The 18,917-nt window shown below is 39.7% G+C and overlaps 1 protein-coding gene across 2 annotated transcripts in view; it reads right to left on the reverse strand.

Moving 5' to 3' along the window:
- Positions 1-12,649: 12,649 nt before the first annotated feature.
- The window catches only part of CNNM2 (cyclin and CBS domain divalent metal cation transport mediator 2), a 151,150-nt gene continuing 144,882 nt past the window's right edge, over positions 12,650-18,917 (reverse strand). For both annotated transcript variants that reach the window (XM_073555749.1, XM_073555748.1), the window contains one exon: positions 12,650-13,634. In XM_073555749.1, the coding sequence (XP_073411850.1) occupies positions 13,425-13,634 (210 nt within the window). In that variant the 3' untranslated portion in view covers positions 12,650-13,424. The remainder of the gene's footprint in view (positions 13,635-18,917) is intronic.

Genomic DNA, 18,917 nt, shown 5'->3' on the forward strand with positions numbered 1-18,917 from the left:
AAAAAAAGGGTTGGATGGTTTCCTGACACTGTCAACGTTGTCATACTATATTGTGCGCTGACCCTCACATGAGAAAATCCCAGCACAGGTGCAGAGGAAACAGAGAACGTAAAAAGTAATTTCTCCATCTCCTCCATTGCCGGCGTCCGCAGTAATCTCCTGGGTTAGCCTTGCTGTCTCAAGCGGTGGCAAACTACACCATGTGCTGAGTTCTGCTGCACCTTAAGGGCTCGCTCACACTGGTGTTGATTCTCTTGCAAGTGAATTGGGGCGATTAGGCTACGGTCACACGTTCAATATTTGGTGGGTTTTTACCCCAGTATTTGTAAGCCAAAACCAGGAGTGGGTGAAAAATGCAGAAGTGGTGCAAATGTTTCCATTTTGCTTTTCTTCTGACCGTTCCACTCCTGGTTTTGGCTTACAAATGCTGGGGTAAAAAACTCACCAAATATGCAATGTGTGTACATGGCCTTATACTAATAATCGGAGATCTGCACTGCCCCAGAGTATAACATTGGGCTGTGTGCTATCCAATAAAACATCGGAAAGCACTCGGCCGTGACTATTTATAAAAAAAAAAAAAAAAAAAGCCAGACTGCACCCAGGGACAAAGTAACTGAAAGGGAGCAACCTTTTTAATGGTAACAGATTTAATATTTATAATTTGGGGATTTTATGTAGAATATTAGCCTGCCCCCTACAAGAAAAAGGGAAAAATAACAAAAACACAAAAGGATACCAATCATTGTTTATCTAAAAAGAATAAAAGAATACCAAAACAAACAAAAAATACATTAAAAATGAAAATCACAACATATACAAATGATACAAAATAAATAGGATAGATTGCAAATCTACAACACAATTTGATAAATTACAATCTTAATTTGGATAACGATTAGCCCACGAAAATGTGTACACTTCATTTGTAAATTTTTTTTGTGCTTAAATTAAAATGTATATACAACACAGTTTTCGGATACCACAATGAGGATATATGCAACTGTTCGATAGGAAATATTGTACATATACTACATGATACTGTAACACATAACACTTGGATAATACAGAATGTCGGTAAATCACAGTTTCTGGGGCAAATATTCGAAAACAAAATTTGCAGATGATTTGAGCCAATTTTTTCTTTATATATATATATATATATATATATATATATATATATATATATATATATATATTTTTTTTTTTTACAAAACACATCTGCTTAACCCAAAAAAAGCATTTTAAATGGAGGAAAAATTAGTGAATTTTACATAAACGTTGTTATTCTAGGATCCATCCTTAAAACTCAAATTTTGAGATGCAATAAAAAAAAAAAACTAGCATCACTGTTTAATAAAGTATTCGGATTATACCTTTTTATATTGCATCTTTTTTTTTTCAATATATACATATATATTAGATGGTAAAAAAAAAAGAAAAGAAAACCTCCCTCATCTACCTCCGTGGTCTTTAAAGACGCACAAAATTGCATATTAAATTGCTATAAAGCTAGAAAAGCTCATAAAGGCACATACATTCACAGTAGTTCTAATTAAAGAGGAAAAACTGAAAAAAAAAAATTAAAATTACATCCAGTGGAGAACAGAATTATTACGAGCAAGTAGCATTGACGATGAGAAAAAAAAAATTTAAAAGGGAAAAAAAAAAAAAATATTAGAATACAAAATTTACCTCTGACTATATGCATGGTGGCACTCAGGTGAACTAAATTTCAATCATACCATGAATTCTCAAAGGAATTTAGTCATCCGGCAAAACCATTTATTTATATATGTAAATGATTACCCCACTTTTTCAACATATTTTTTTCAAATATGTGAATTTTTGAGATGGCCGATTTCTGGTTTTTACATCTAAAATGTGATTTTTAAGAGTTTGAAAACAAATATATATCCTATAAATATTTACATAAGGCAATTAGTAACATCTATCACATAAAATCTATTTTTCATTATGTTAAGAGGACCCGCTACCAGGTTGAGAATGTTAATCTGGCCTCATCATGGAACAAATGAAATGTCTTAGTTTTTAATTCCTCCTCTCCATTGCGGAGCTTCTGAATTTCAGGTTGTAGTTTATGATAAGTCCAAATGGGTGTTACCAGAGATTCTTCTCTGGGAGAGGTCATATATTTTTTCCCTTGTATTAAAAAAGGCATCCCAATCACAAGATATCGGCGCCCGTCTTAGCAGTTCCCACTTCATGCTTGCGTTGACAACAGGAGAGAGTTGGAAGATGACTCATAGTGCGAGGAGATTGTCAATAGCTAAGCCAGCCCCCTTCTCAGTCTATACATAGGGAGGTAACAAGAAACGGGACTGGATATCTGGCTTCTTTCAATAGGTAACCTCTTATGAATAGAATGAGGAAGGCTTAGAAAAGGGGGTTAGATATCGGACCCCTTTCAATAATAGCTATTACCTCCTATGTATAGACTGAGAAGGGGGCTGGCTTGGCAATTAAAATGAGTCAGTCTATACACAGAAGGTGACAGGAACATAGTCCGGATACCTGGCTCTTTTCAAAAGCTAAGCAAGCCCCCTTTCCGGTCACCATATAGATTGAGAAAGGGGATGGTGCAGCAATTCAAAGTAGTCGGTCTATACATAGGAGGTGACAGAAAAGGGGTCAGGATCTCTGGCTATGTTTAGACTGAAAAGGGGGCTGGCTTAGCTACTGAAATGAGTCAGATATCCAGACCCCTTTCTTGTCACCTCCTATGTATAGACCGACTCATTTTAATTGCTACACCACTCCCCTTCTTAGTCTATACATAGACGGTAACAGGAAAGGGGGCTGGCTTAGCTACTAAAATGCTCTCCTGTGCCCAATAAAGGGTGGAAAGTAGAGCTTCACAACTGGAGACAGACAGATATCCAGCTAACGTAGACAAGTCTATTAACCGTATTTTACATAGTCACAAAAGCTTCTACTATTCTTAAATCTTATAGGTTATACTACAACAGGTTTATTGCTTTGGTTGGTTTACAATACTTTACATGATTGTTCCAAACTATTTCTCATTCAATGCAACAGCAGAACCGGACGAAAAAAAAAAGAAAAGCTAACAGAAGCAGCAGACGTGAGAAAGTCAACTTTATCATAATGGATATAATACAAAGGTAACTTTATTAAAATAATACTCCTTCATTGTGACGTATATTACAACACTTGAATCAGAAGCAAAAAAAAACAACAAGAAAATAGAAACCTTTCCAGAATAAAATTAGCTCCTGCTACATGCTGTATATTATATACATTCTGTCCAACAAACAAGGATTTGTTGGACTGAGATTAGACAAGCAGTCTGGGGTAAATGCCGTGGGTCCCATTAAGATTTTTCATTTCAGGTCATGACAAACCTTTGGAGGGCTTTCCAGCATTACACTGAGCCACAAGTCCTTCTTGTCCACCTCGCGTTATTCTAGACACAGAGCATAAAAGCTCCATAAACTCCCCTTACCTACAGAAATGCTGCTTGTGTACAGCCGATAAATGCTTTGGCAATGCCCAAGTTCTCAGTAACTAACAATCATTGAGGCCCTCCTGAAATGGAGAGCGAGGAGCAGGCGTAGGTGGTCTTCACAGTGGTCACCAAGACGTAGTCTTCACAGTGGTCACCAAGACGTAGTGTCTAGAAATGTATTGTGCAAATAACAATAAAGGGAATCTGTCACCTATTTTTTCATATATAAGATGCAGCCACCGCCATCAGGGGCTTATCTACAGCAATCTGTAGATACCGGTCCGATGCCTCCCATCTTCTAGCGATGACGTCCTCTTCCTTGCTTCCCGTCGCGGCTCCGGCGCAGGCGTACTTTATCTGCAGAGTACTGCAGTGCGCAGGCGCCGGGAAAGGTCAGAGAGGTCCGGTGCCTGCGCACTGCAGTACTCTGCTCTGCCCTCAACAGGGCAGATAAAGTACGCTTACGCCGCGACGGGAAGCAAGGAGGAGGACGTCATAGCTAGAAGATGGGAGGCGCCGGACCCAGACGGAGACACCCATTGGACCGGACCGCACTCCCGATGAATATATAACTTGGTTTTCTTCTCTTTCGGGTTACATCGGGGGCTTATCTATAGCATTACAGATTGCTGTGGATAAGCCCCTGATGGCGGTGGCCGCATCTTATATACCAAAAAAATAGGTGACAGATTCCCTTTAAGGAAAAAAAAACATAATAAATACAAAGCAGTACTATGGGGTAATGGTAACATTTCATTGGAAGCAATACAGTACCATATTAAATAATGGATGTATCAGGGTTTCCCGCTCGTGGCTTCATATAAAGAATTCCAAGAAGACAATGAAGAGTACCAAGTCTGACAAGACCACAGAACAGACTACTCACGAATCAGTCGTGTCAACAAATGTTATTGACCTGCGGGTTAATAACGATCTAAAGGCATGTGACTGCCGCATTGCAAGCCCAGCTACTGGGAAAAAATGAACTTTATTTTTTCCAGCAGCCTCCGGCTTTCAGTCATAGAGGTGGGACTTCAGTCAACGCTCAGTACAGCTGAGCTTTCAGTGCGTGCACTAGGCAGCTTCAGCAATTAATAGCAGGTTTTTCTCAACATGATAGGTTCCCTTTAAAGGTGTTATTAAATAACATTCATTGTGCAGATCATAATAAAATTAGCTTTTGTCACTTACATGTGTTTAAAAAATTAGGACAGATCCTTACATTTGTCATCTGATGAGCAACATGTGTAGCTACGTTCATGTCTACCTGATTAGCAGAGTGCTGCTGGACGCTCATGCTCAGTCACTATCCCCAGAGTTCTGTGCAGAGCAGCTAACAGAAAACGCTTTCTGTCCTGTTAGTCATGGAAGAAGCAGAACCTCTGCAGTAGAATGGCATTGTAGATGAGAAGATGCCTTCTACAGGAGAAACCACTATCAAACATGTTTGGGAGACTCCTGTGAAAGAAGAGGTCAGGGAAGCATCAGGCATGTTGAATTTTAATGCCTCATCCTCTTATTCCAACAGGGAATTCACCTGACTGAAAAGACATCAATGCTCAGCTGAGGGTGCATGTATATGGGTGGGGTCGTCAAGAGAGGTGGCTATTGTCAGAACAAGCATTCAGCCCACCATTATCTAAGCCTTAATAGGTTTAAGCTATCAGCTGCCAGAGGGGGAAGGACATCAAGTCCAGTATATTATATATATAATGCTATAAATACTGCAAACTACTCAAAAGCTGCTATTAAAGGGCTTTTTAATTTCAAATGAATCATGCTAATTTTTTGAAAATATATAAAATTAAAGAAGATTCCAAAGACATGTCTAAAATTAAGCTTTTAACGTAGATCTCCATCCTTATACTTCAATTTTAACCTTTTTTTATGGCAAAGATGTTCTGATGAGCCTTGGTTGGGAAGTTAAATTCTATCAAAACCATCAGCTTGGGGCAAGGGTGGGCCAGTTCTAGAGGTTGTCCAGTAGGAGAACATTTGGTCAAGGGTTCTTCTAAGGTTGGATTTTACTACACAACTCAACAGTGTTAACAATCCACACAAACCGAACCACAATAATTAATCCAGAAGACACTTCCTTGCATCATCCTACCTCTTGACCATGGATGACATACAAGGAGGAAAAACGGTGCAAGATTTTTTTTTTTTTGAAGCCCTTCAGCAAAGGTTGTAAGATCCCTCCAATCCCTCTACGGTTTATTTTTGGTAAAGGACCCAGATGAAGCACAAATGTGGTAAAGATATTATGTCATTTCCTTCGGTTCTATGTAGTTTAGCCACTGTACATAGAAAGGATCTTGCCTCTAGCAGGTTTATCGTTGGAACAAATGAAGCTTTCATTCAGCCACTGCATTCGTAGCACCGGTTACGGTTTGGATTTTAGCTGCCTTTATATAATCAACGCCAACTCTACAATTATCAAACCGTAGATTCGCCACTGTCTTTTTTACTTATTTTTCACGTTGCTTTTATCATATAGAAAAACAATTACTTCTGCTGTTAGCGGTTTTGTTCTTTTTATTACGTCTTTTTAAGCACTTACCGTACACAACAGTGAACTGCGGCTACGGCCATAAAATTACTCTCAGAAGTCTGCAGATAATCATATGAGTATCGAAACCCTACACAGGATATTCAAGTGTTCTCTGGTTCCTATGTGAACTGAGCTGAAAAATGGGATTTATCAGCAGGTACTGACCCGCATGATGACAGTTTCCATTGTTTTGTAGATGGCAAAGAGCAAAAATGAACGAATATTAATCCTTCACAACCACAAATGTCAAGGTGATAGAAGGGAGCAAAACCGAAATGCCACGGACAAGCCACATAAAGAGTGGGATTTAGGTTTCGGGACAAATTACTAATATTTCTAAATCTATAAAAGCACCCCCAATTATCGTGATATAGGATATCCTAACTATATGCCTTAACACTTTAGGATGGGAATGCCACATTACATTTAATAGAGAAAGCCATCATCAGAAGTTATTTTCACAGCTGGCTAAAATGCAAGAGCTATTCCTGCCGGCACCATGAAATGACTTCTTAAAATGGTCCCAAAAACAGACAAAGTATCGACTAATTAGGATGATGATGTAGAAGCATTCACAATTTAATTTTTTCTTCTAAATTCTATAGAGAAGACTATGCGACAAACACTTGGAAAAAATCCATACCAGGTGAAAAGTCACAAGGTTCTGTTTTGATTTTTTAAAATTTCTGCTGCTCTCTTAAGTAACCTATGTTTTTGGATATCCACCACACAGTTCCAGAGATAGTGGTATATAATATTAAAAACAAAAAAAAAAAACACAACAACCATACCAAGAAGAATAATTTCAGAACTGTTTCCACCTTTAACCCCTTAATGTCCAATGGCGTGCACAGTATGTCATCAGACATCCCCCAGCTGACATGTGCCCGCAATAGACGTGAGCGGAATCGCCGTCCGCCCGCGCCTATTAACTAGTTAAATCCCGCTGTAAAAGCTGACAGCGGGCATTTAAATAGCATTTCCGGCCGCCGGGCCGGAAATGACCTCATCGCCGACCCCCATCACGTGATCGGGGGTCGGCGTCATGTTGCCTGGACAACCAGAGGTCTCTATAAGACCTCTATGGTTGTTCCAGGCATATGGCTTTCTGCGCCACCCGGTGGTCGGCGCTGAAAGCACAGCAGTAAATCTGCTACATATGGGCGATCTGCTCATCACCCATATGTAGCAGAGCCAATCGGGTTGCGCATGCTTCTAGCCTCCTATGGAGGCTATTGAAGCATGCCAAAAGTAAAAAAAAAATGTTTAAAAATAAAAAAACCTAAAAGTTCAAATCACCCCCATTTCGCCCCAATCAAAATAAAACAGTAAAAAAAAATCCCACATACACATATTAGGTATCGCCGCGTTCAGAATAGCCCGATCTATCAATAAAAAAAAGCATTAACCCGATCGCTAAACGGCGTAGCGAGAAAAAAATTCAAAACGCCAGAATTACGTTTTTTTGGTCGCCAAGACATTGCATTAAAATGCAATAACGGGCGATCAAAAGAACGTATCTGCACAAAAGCGGTATCATTAAAAACGTCAGCCCGGCGCGGAAAAAATAAGCCCTCACCCAACCCCAGACCATGAAAAATGGAGACGCTACGGGTCTCGGAAAATTGCGCAAATTATTTATTTATTTTTTTTAGCAAACTTTGGAATTTTTTTTCACCACTTAGATAAAAGAGGACATAGACATGTTTGGTGTCTATGAACTCGTAATGACCTGGAGAATCATAATTTCAGGACAGATTTAGCATCTAGTGAACCTAGCAAAAAAGCCAAGCAAAAAACAAGTGTGGGATTGCACTTTTTTTACAATTTCACCGCACTTTGAATTTTTTTCCCGTTTTCGAGTACACGACATGGTAAAACCAATGGTGTCATTTAAAAGTACAACTCGTCCCGCAAAAAATAAGCCCTCACATGGCCATATAGACGGAAAAATAAAAGTTATGGCTCTGAAAAGAAGGGGAGCGAAAAACGAATGTGAAAAATCGAAAAAAGCTCCGGTCATTAAGGGGTTAATGCAGGGCTGTGGAGTCAGAGTCAGTTTTGGTGGAGTCGGTTTAAACCGAACATATATAATAAATTGGGTTCAGTAGTTCAATGTAGATTGTGCTGTACATGTTTTCATAAGAATTTGTGTAGGTTCTGAAAAGTCCTATAGATGTGTGTTCTATTCCGGATCTAAGGATCGGGGCTTTTAGTGCTGCACTTTATTTAAGTGCTCAGTAGTAACCGATGCTGTGGAGTCGAAGTCGAGAGCCAGGGAACTTGAGGAGTCGGAGGTTTAGTTACAGACTTCACAGCCCTGCTTTAGGCTATGTGCCCACGTATGCAGAAAATTTCTGCATGAAAACCAGACTCCTCCCAGAAAACACGCGTTTTTTTTCCGCGCGTCCCCAGACTCATAGAAAACAGCTAAAAACGCGGACTTTTCCGCAAAATTAATGAGCATGCTGTGCTTTTTACCACGATGCGTTTTTTCGCAGAAAAAAAAACGCATCACTATGCACAAAAAGTGCAGAATGCATTAAAATAAATGGGATGCTTCTTTTAAGCGTTTTTGGCCGTAAAACTGCTTAAAAAACGCGAAAAAAACGCTTACGTGGGCCCACAGCCTTAATGTCACCCAAAATCTATACAAATTCATTTAGAATAAAACTGAAATCATTTTGAGGGGAGAGAAATAAAAATAACAAAACTAAAACAGTGTGTTTGCATATGTGGGATATTGTTGTATTCAGAATTTGTCACATTACATAGTAGTACACAGCTGCTGCCATCATTTACAGCGATTGAATTATTTTCCTGACATTTCCTTAGTTGTACTTTACAGCATAAGCCGTTCCCATAAATAGCTTTCAACACAGCAAAGGGATCTGATTGTTGAAAGTTACGTGTAAAAAAAAAAAATTGCAAGGCATTATAGATGCCATTGAACACTGAAGACTATCATTAAGAAGTAGCTTATATTTGGCACAACAGTAACATTACCTGGGACTGGACGTCACTAAAAAAATGATGAAAAGACTAGTAGAAAATTGGCCCTGGAGGCTGCTATTATGCCATACAGTATTATGAAAGGAGTATTGGTTGTGTACTGCAGGCGACAACATTCTCCCAAATTCTTTATATGTCTGGCCTGTGTAGTAGGGTGGCAAGTCGGAAGCCTTTTCTTACTAAGAAAAACATTCAAGCCCGGCTACGCCTTTTTCAAAACCTACATCAAATCTACCAAAACGCGTTATTGTCTTAAGAGACCAAGGTTGAACCTTTTTAACATAATTTCAAAAGGTATATTTGGTGCAAAGCCAACGTTGTACAACACTAAAATAACATACCCACAGTGAAGCACTTTGGAGGCAGCATTATGGCTTTGGGGTGATTTTCAAGCAGCTGGAACTTGGGCTTTAATCAAGGTGGAGGGAATGGACAGTTACAAATATCAGTCAATTCTACAACAAAACAAACCTTTGCTGAAAATGAAGAATTTAAAACTTTCAGCTCAACAACAAACCTAAGCGACCCCAAAATCACCAAAATAATGGTTTTGCCAGTAGAAGAATCAAAGTTTGGGAGTGGTCCAGCCAGAGTAAAGGGAACAAAGATTGCCAATTCTAGATGCGCCATACTGATTGACTCCTACTCAAAATGACAATGCTGTCATAAATTCAAAAGGTACTTCAACAAGGTAATAGTTTAAGGGTGTGCATATTTATGCAACCACATTAATTTTAGTTCTTTATTTTATCCACCCCAAACGCTTTTTAGCTTATTTTTCAATTCAATTGTGCAGATTATGTGTAAAACCTTAAAGGTGATCAGAAGTTATTCTTCTTGGTATGATTTTGACGTGATATTTTCTTTACTTCCCTGTGGATTTTTAAGTAACATCTAGCGGCAGCATCATTGAGTTACCGTACCAACGAGGTCCACCACCAAGACCCAAATCCCTGCTAATAAGAACAGGTGTCGTGCGTCCCCCATTTGATTGTCGAGCTAACCACGCAGGTACATGTAAAGGCTATGGGTCTGACAAAGACTGGCAAGAGACTCATCGGCCATCTCAGTCATTGCCATTAACAATGATAGGAGTGGCAGGATGTATGTGTGACCATTGTGCCATTCAAAAGGGGGATGCAAGACCCTATTCTCATGTTTGGAGGAGGTCCCAATAGTGTTACCCCAGAGATCATACGTTTATTACCTATCCTGTAGGTAACTAACAGTCTTAAGTAGCTATATACCAAAAGGACATAAAAAAATGTTGAAAATACACTAAAATAATCAGTGACCATGAGAAACAGTCCCATCATCAGGCACGGTCTAATAGCTTAGAAGGGAGGGTGGTTCATTCAATGACAAGCTCAGTATGGTACAGAAAGGTAGCGATCTAGGCACACACATTAGCATTACCTCTTATATAGCAGCATTACTTCTCCGGTATAACATATTTCAGTGACACCCAAGTGGAAAGCACGGAGCAGAGCAACAAGGATTAGCGCTTTTCTCATCAATCTACACACTAAGCAGATTAAAAAAGGTAAAAACGAGTCAGTCCTAAACATCAATGGGACTTGCCTATATCCATTATCTATAAATCTTGCATTGGTTTTGCTGTACAATTTGGTAATATCTAAAAATATAATTCTAAGGTTTTTTTTTATTTTTTTTTTTTTTCCCTTGAAAACAGATTCATGCAGTTTACAAGCACTGGGAGTTGCATATATCTTTTTTTCTTATATTAACAGCCAATACCATAACGTCAAGGTGCAGAAAGCATCAATATCTAATGGAACCGGTAAGCACTGGTTCCTTGTGAACCATCAGGCAAAGATGAATTGGCAACTTCAGAGGCGGGATTGGCTAAATCAAATTGTGGCCAACCATTACCCCAAGTGTATGAAAGGCTAACCGCCTACAAATGGTGACGTCGGAGATAGATCCAATGGAAAATTGCTGCCCGATTGGTAAAATATTCAGTGACACTTACCACAGTGATGTAATTTGCATTGTGATAGGGTAATTGCAATTGCTTATGACCATGACTCAAAATTAGAGTTGAGCGAATATGTTCGGAAACGATCACCAAATCCGTGATATTGGTGCTGAAATTATGTTTGACGATCGTTTCCGAACATATTCGCTCAACTCTACGCCCACTGACTCCAACGGCATTTGACTGTGTTTGGCGAATATTGCAAATACAATATTCGCCGGCGATTGTAATTTGAACCGAATATTGAAAAATTCGCTCAACTCTATTCAAAGTCTTAAGATGCTGTGAAGGCCAACATTTTGATATTTCTAACATTGATGTGCTCACACATCAATCACAGGTCTGAGATCACTAAAGATGGTATTCATCCCGTAGGTAAAAGCCTGGAAATTCAACATGCCCAATATCACTCACTGGGTTGGTAGAGCCTAATACACATAAGACCTTAGGTTGAAGTTCCCAAAATTACTGAGCTAAACCCCACTGTTATCTCAAGTGTATGACCAACTGAGGTGCAAAAAAGTTCAAATGACAAGAGCACTGATTGACATGACGGAAAAGAATGGGGCAGATGGGCAACAAAGTCATTGTGTTCTTTTAGAACACATCAGAAAGCTCCCACCAATATATGTGAGAAAGCAGGTCACCGATTATGCTACAGAGTTGTCTCGGGTTCCTACAGAAGTCAGTATCTTCATGGAAATTGTCGGCAAACATTGGAGAGACCAATTCTGACAACTGGCCAAGTACGTACCGTACTCAAGTTCTTGGAAACACAGCAGATGGCTATGATCTATGAGGTGAAGCTGGTTTCACACATCTGGATTTCACAGTCCGAGTATGGATCATAACATCTGGTCCGGCCATTGGTTGCATATACAAGACTGTTTGGTTCAGGTCCGGAGACCCACAGCTCGACATGACATTGCTGTCCGTACTCTGACCGTCAAAATCAGATGTGCAGAACCAACCTTAGTAATAAGAACCTACGAATTTCCGAAGATGCACTTGATCTTTGTGAACAGACTATGTTCTCATGAACATTACTTTAGCCTACAACATGTCTAAGTATTTTAACACATCCGCCATAATGTATGAATCACCAGTGATCAACGTACAGAACAGACCGTTATGGAGAAAGAAAAAAAATGTCCAAAAACAATTATTAATGCATGTGACAGTGGCTAATGTAGATAGTTTAGATGTGGCACAGACTACTGAGATCACCAATAATTAGGGTAGTCGTTAGGGGAATTTTTTTTTGGCGCTATAGCGCCACTCTTACCCAATGGCCATGCGTGGTATAGCACCCAAACACTATTTACTAGATTAGACAGGAGCTGCAATACCGACAGAACCCAATGGAAAGAGTGGTACTATTTCTGCAAAAGTTTATCCGCTTTTCTAATCAATGAAACACGTATTACTAGACATTTCCTACCATACTTTCAGAATGTAGCAGAAATATTAAAACTAGTAGAATTGGGGGGGATAATGAGGTTTTCAATTGGAGCACTGTTTGGCAAGTTAGCGTGACAGCTTATGGGTTTTATAACTGGGCACACTGTGGCAGGTCGGACAAAATGGCTCAGTTGAATGTAATAAGTTTACAATTTATTTTACAAAGGATCATCCACACTTCTACTGCTTCTATAATCAGCACCATTCTCAGGGTTGTGACCCAAAGCTCATCATGGGCTGGACTCCATTAGGTCACGCCTGGAACCCCAGCAGTTTTCCTTTTAGTGGCAAATGCTGCCTTATTTAATAGAAAAAAATAATAATTACATATTATCTAAAAATATATATATTACTTTTGAGCACTTTAATAGTTGTATTGTTCGCTTTCGTACATTTTTTTTACGTTTCATTTCTGAAATTTCTGTATCTTGGTAATAGCTTTTCAGTTAATTGTTTCCAAAACTATTAGACACCGAATTGTCAATGTACCCCGATGTCAGCAGGGAACTCCCACGCATGACCCTTACACTAGGCATTCAGAACGCATATTTATAACAGTACATTTTTTTAAGTAATACATTTACGGAACAAAAAACTGCAATAAAACTGAAATGAATTTCCAAAAGTGGGACAAGAAAAATATATTTCTTTCCAAATTTCTTTTTTTTTTTTTTTTTTTGGTCTCATACATCAATCCTTATCTGATTATGTGTTCGCTCCTTAGAAGCGTGTCTCCCCACGCCTTCATTGCAAGCTCATCAGATCCTGCCGCTGCCGGGCTCGAAATCTTTGGTCTCAGGATGCTGGACGATACATGGCAGGTGCACGTATTCAGAGACAGGAATCCAGGAATGGAGCTGGAGTATGGAGTGGAGATTGTCCTGAAGTTTAGCAAGCTGCATGACGCTGGCTCAGATGGGCCCTTCATTATGCATACTGTGATTGGACTTGTTGTGTGAAACACAGTTCTGTTCATTTAGCAGGTTCGCCGTTTCATCGGCTAACCCGTCATGCAGCTCTGTTAGAGTCATTTCAATTTTAGTGGTTTCACTGTCTGAGGATTGTGGGGTTTTGTCCATTCGTGATGCCATTAGGGCATTTTGGTACTGCTGTCTTGTAATCTATTGTGCAGGTGAAAGAAAACAAAGAGAAACAAAATGATGAGTAAAAGCAAAGACTAAAAAGGAAAATCACACAATAATAATATAAAAAAGCTTTACTTGCAACTCGAAGAAAGCAAATATTACATGGCAATATATTGATATTGAGACTGCTGTATATACACCTTAAATAGGAGACGGACTGCATGTAGCTTCATCACATAGTATACAGACTGCTGTATATACATCATACAGGAGACACTGACTGCTGTGTATACATCAAATATTATACACTGAGGCTACTGTATACATCCTATAGTATACACAAGACTGCTGTATAGATCGCATAGGATACACAGACGGCTGTATATACAGTGCCTTGCGAAAGTATTCGGCCCCCTGGAACTTTTCAACCTTTTCCCACATATCATGCTTCAAACATAAAGATACCAAATGTAAATTTTTGGTGGAGAATCAACAACAAGTGGGGCACAAATGTGAAGTTGAACGAAATTTATGGGTTATTTTAAATTTTTGTGGAAATTCAAAAACTGAAAAGTGGGGCGTGCAATATTATTCAGCCCCTTTAACTTAATACTTTGTTGCGCCACCTTTTGCTGCGATTACAGCTGCAAGTCGCTTGGGGTATGTCGCTATCAGTTTTGTACATCGAGAGACTGAAATTCTTGCCCATTCTGTTGAGGGCAGAGCATAGTACTGCAGTTCGCAGGTGCCGGAAAAGGTCAGAGAGGTCCGGTGCCTGCACACTGCAGTACTTTACCCTGCCCTCAACAGGGCAGAAAATATGCCTGTGCACGAGCCGCGGCAGAAGTAAGAAGGAGGACGTCACCGTATGAAGATGGGATGCGCCGGACCGGACGGCGACACCCATCGGACAGGACCCCCGGGTGAGTATAATCTCTTGTTTTTCTTCTTTCAGGTTACATCGGGGGCTTATCTACAGCATTACAGAATGCTGTAGATAAGCCCCTGATGGCGGTGGCCGCATCTCATACAGCAAAAATGGGGCGACAGATTCCCTTTAAACTAGAACATTGTGGGAAGGGAAACAAAATGCCAAGTAAAGCCATACAAAGGACAAATACTATTGAGAACTGTGCTATTAGAAGTGGAAAGGAAGAACAAAGTAAAAAAAAAAAATCAGAACAAAAATATTGGAGAAAGATAAACAATCACAAACTGACATATTTCAATACAAATGCACAAAGCATTGGCAACAAAAAAAAGGAATTTGAGCAATATGATGGTATTGACATCACTGAAACTTGGTGGGAAGATAGATAGACATGATTGGAATACAAGGCTAGAAGGATACAATTTATTTGCAAGAAACTGATTTAATAAATGGGGAGAAAGTTGTCTCACTGTATGTATGTCATTTGACCTGTCGATTTCTTCAATTCTGCACGGAAAAATCCGCAGGGCAAAAAAGAACGTCTGCACTCAGCCTTTTAGGTATATTTTTTTGTAAAATGTAAATTGATCTTTTATTCTAAAAACTACTGACAACATGTCTCCAAATTTCCAAGCAATAAATTTTATATTTATTTTCAGAAAATGAGAAATGTTGAAAGTAAAAAAAACGCAGAGCTTGCAGCCCTCAAATAATGCTAAGAAAACAAGTTCATAACCATTTAGAAACAACAATACTAATGTTTTAACCCCTTTACCGCCAAGGGTGGTTTGCACGTTAATGACCGGGCCAATTTTTACAATTCTGACCACTGTCCCTTTATGAGGTAATAACTCTGAAACGCTTCCATGGATCCTGGTGATTCTGACATTGTTTTCTTGTGACATATTGTACTTCATGTTAGTGGTAAAATTTCAATCAAATAACTTGCGTTTATTTGTGAAAAAAACGGAAATTCGGCGAAAATTTTGAAAATTTCGCAATTTTCCAACTTTGAATTTTTATGCCCTTAAATCACAGAGATACGGCACACAAAAAAGTAACATTTCCCACATGTTTACTTTACATCAGCACAATTTTGGAACCAAAATTTCTTTTTGTTAGGAAGTTATAAGGGTTAAAAGTTGACGAGCGATTTCTCATTTTTACAACACCATTTTATATTTACGGACCACATCACATTTGAAGTCACTTTGAGGGGTCTATATGATAGAAAATACCTAAAAGTGACACCATTCTAAAAACTGCACCCCTCAAGGTGCTCAAAACCATATTCAAGAAGTTTTTTTTAACCCTTCAGGTGCTTCACAGAAATTTTTTGAATGTTTAAAAAAAAAAATGAACATTAACTTTTTTTCACAAAAAAATTACTTCAGGTCCAATTTTTTTATTTTACCAAGGGTAACAGGAGAAATTGGACTGCAAAAGTTATTGTGCAATTTCTCCTGAGTACGCTGATACCCGATATGTGGGGGGAACCACTGTTTCGGTGCATGGCAGAGCTCATTAGGGAAGGAGCGATGTTTGACTTTTTTAATGCAAAATTGGCTGGAATTCAGATCGGACGCCATGGAAACCCCCCACATGTGACACCATTTTGGAAACTAGACCCCCCAAGTAACTTATCTAAATATGTCGTGAGAACTTTGAACCCACAAGGGCTTCACAGAAGTTTATAACGTACAGCCGTACAATTAAAAAATCATATTTTTTCCACAAAAATGATCTTTTCACCAATTTTTTTTTCCCCAAGCGTAACAGGACCCTAAAAGTTATTGTGCAATTTGTCCTGAGTACGCTGATACCCCATATGTGGGTGTAAACGACTATTTGGGCACATGGCAGAGCTCGGAAGGGAAGCAGCGCCATTTGACTTTTTTGGCTGGAATTGGGATTGGACGCCATGCTGCGTTTGGAAAGCCCCTGATGTGCCTAAACAGTGGAAACCTCCCACAAGTGACCCCATTTTGTAAACCATACCCCCCAAGGAACTTATCTAGATGTGTGGTCAGCACTTTGAACCCCCCAGTGCTTCACAAAAGTTTATAACGCCTGGGCGTGAAAATAAAAAAAATCATATTTTTTCCACAAACATGATCTTTTAGTCCCCAATTTTTTTATTTTCCCAAGGGTAACAGGAGAAATTGGACCCTAAAAGGTGTTGTCCAATTTGTCCTGAGTACGCTGATACCCCATATGTGGGAGAAAACTACTGTATGTGCACACGTCAGGGCTCGGAAGGGAAGTAGTGACGTTTTGGAATGCAGACTTTGATGGAATGGTCTGCGGGTGTCATGTTGCCTTTGGAGAGCCCCTGATGTACCTAAACAGTGGAAAACCCCCACAAGTGACCCCATTTTGGAAACCAGACCCCCCAAGGAACTTATCTAGATGTGTGGTAAGCACTTTGAATCCCCAAGTGCTTCACAGAAGTTTATAACGTCCGGCGTGAAAATAAAAAAATCATATTTTTTTCCACAAAAATGATATTTTTGCCCCCAATTTTTTATTTTCCTAAGGGTAACAGGAGAAATTGGACCCCAAAAGTTGTTTTGCAATTTGTCCTGAGTAGGCTGATACCCCATATGTGGGGGTAAAACACTGTTTGGGTGCATGGCAGAGCTTGGAAGGGAAGGAGCACCATTTGACTTTTTCAACGCAGAATTGGCTGGAATTGAGATCAGACGCCATGCTGCATTTGGAGAGCACCTGATGTGCCCAAACAGTGGAAACCACCCAATTCTAACTCCAACCCTAACCCCAACACACCCCTAACCCTAATCTCAGCCCTAACCCTAGCCCTAACCCTAACATGAAAATGGAAATACATACTTTTTTTTATTTTATTATTTTTCCCTAACTAAGGGGGTGATAACGGGGGGTTTGATTTACTATTTATGGCGGTTTTTATGTTTGGCAGCTGTCACACGCTAAAAGACGCTTTTTATTTTAAAAATAGTTTTTGCATCACCACATTTTGAGAGCTATAATTTTTCCATATTTTGACCCACTGAGTCATATGAGGTTTTATTTTTTGCGGGACGAGTTGACGTTTTTATTGGTACCATTTTTGGGCACGTGACAGTTTTTGATCGCTTTTTATTCCCATTTTTGGGACGCAGAATGAACAAAAACCAGCATTTCATTAATTTCTTTTGGGGGGTGCGTTTACACCGTTCCGCATGCGGTAAAATTGATAAGGCAGTTTTATTCTTCGGGTCAGTACGGTTACAGCGATACCTCATTTATGTTTTTTTTTATGTTTTGGAGCTTTTATGCAATGAAAACAATTTTATATAAAAAATAATTATTTTTGCATCGCTTTATACTGCGAGCTATAACTTTTTAATTTTTTCGCTGATGACGCTGTGTGGCAGCTTGTTTTTTGCGGGACAAGATGACGTTTTCTGCAGTACCATGCTTATTTATATCCGCCTTTTTGATCGCGCGTTATTGCACTTTTTGTTCGGCGGTATGATGATAAAGCATTATTTTTTAAGGGGTTTGCTAAAGGGGTTAACTAATGGGACAGTTTTAAAGAGCGGGTCGTTACGGACGCGGCGATACCAAATATATGTACTTTTATTGTTTTGATTTTTTATTTCCAAAAAATGAATTTATTAGGGAATATATATATTTTTAATTTATTTAGCGATTTTTTATGAATTATATTTACTTTTTTTTAACTTTATTATACTGTCCCGGGGGGGGACATCAATGTCATGTGACAGATCGCTGATCAGCGATCTGTCACAGGCATTGAAGCAGACTTCCTCATGCCTGCACTTTGCAGGCAGTGAGGAAGCCAGCTCCCTGCAGGCCCCCGAAGGTCCCCGTCGCCATATTGGATCCGGGGACCTGCACGGAAGAGGCCCCCGCAGCAGCGCTGCACATCGCGCGGCTGTGGGGGTCGCAGGGAAGCACAGAGGGAGCCCCCTCCCTTCCGATGCTTCTCTAAACCCCCGGTACACTGCGATCGTGTTTGATCGCAGTGTGCCAGGGGTTAACGTTCCGGTGATAATCAGCTGACACCCGGCCGCGATCAGCGGCGCTCCCCACAGGGGGACGCCTCTGATCGCTTAGACGTACGATCCCGTCCCCGGTCATAGGAGCCCGGGTACCGTGGATGGGATATTACGTCTAATAAAGGGAAGGGGTTAACTCAGGAAGACTTCAGAAATCAATATTTTGTGGAATAACCATGATTTTTAAATCACAGCTTTCATGCTTCTTGGCATGCTTTCCACCAGTCTTTCACACTGCTTTTGGGTGACCTTATGCCACTCCTGGTACAAAAATGTAAGCAGCTCTTCTTTGTATGATGGCTTGTGATTATCAATCTTCCTCTTGATTACATTCCAGAGGTTTTC

The sequence above is a fragment of the Dendrobates tinctorius genome, unplaced genomic scaffold (assembly GCF_039654945.1).
Source record: "Dendrobates tinctorius isolate UK_male_01 unplaced genomic scaffold, ASM3965494v1 ptg000230l, whole genome shotgun sequence".
NCBI classification, from domain to species: domain Eukaryota; kingdom Metazoa; phylum Chordata; class Amphibia; order Anura; family Dendrobatidae; genus Dendrobates; species Dendrobates tinctorius.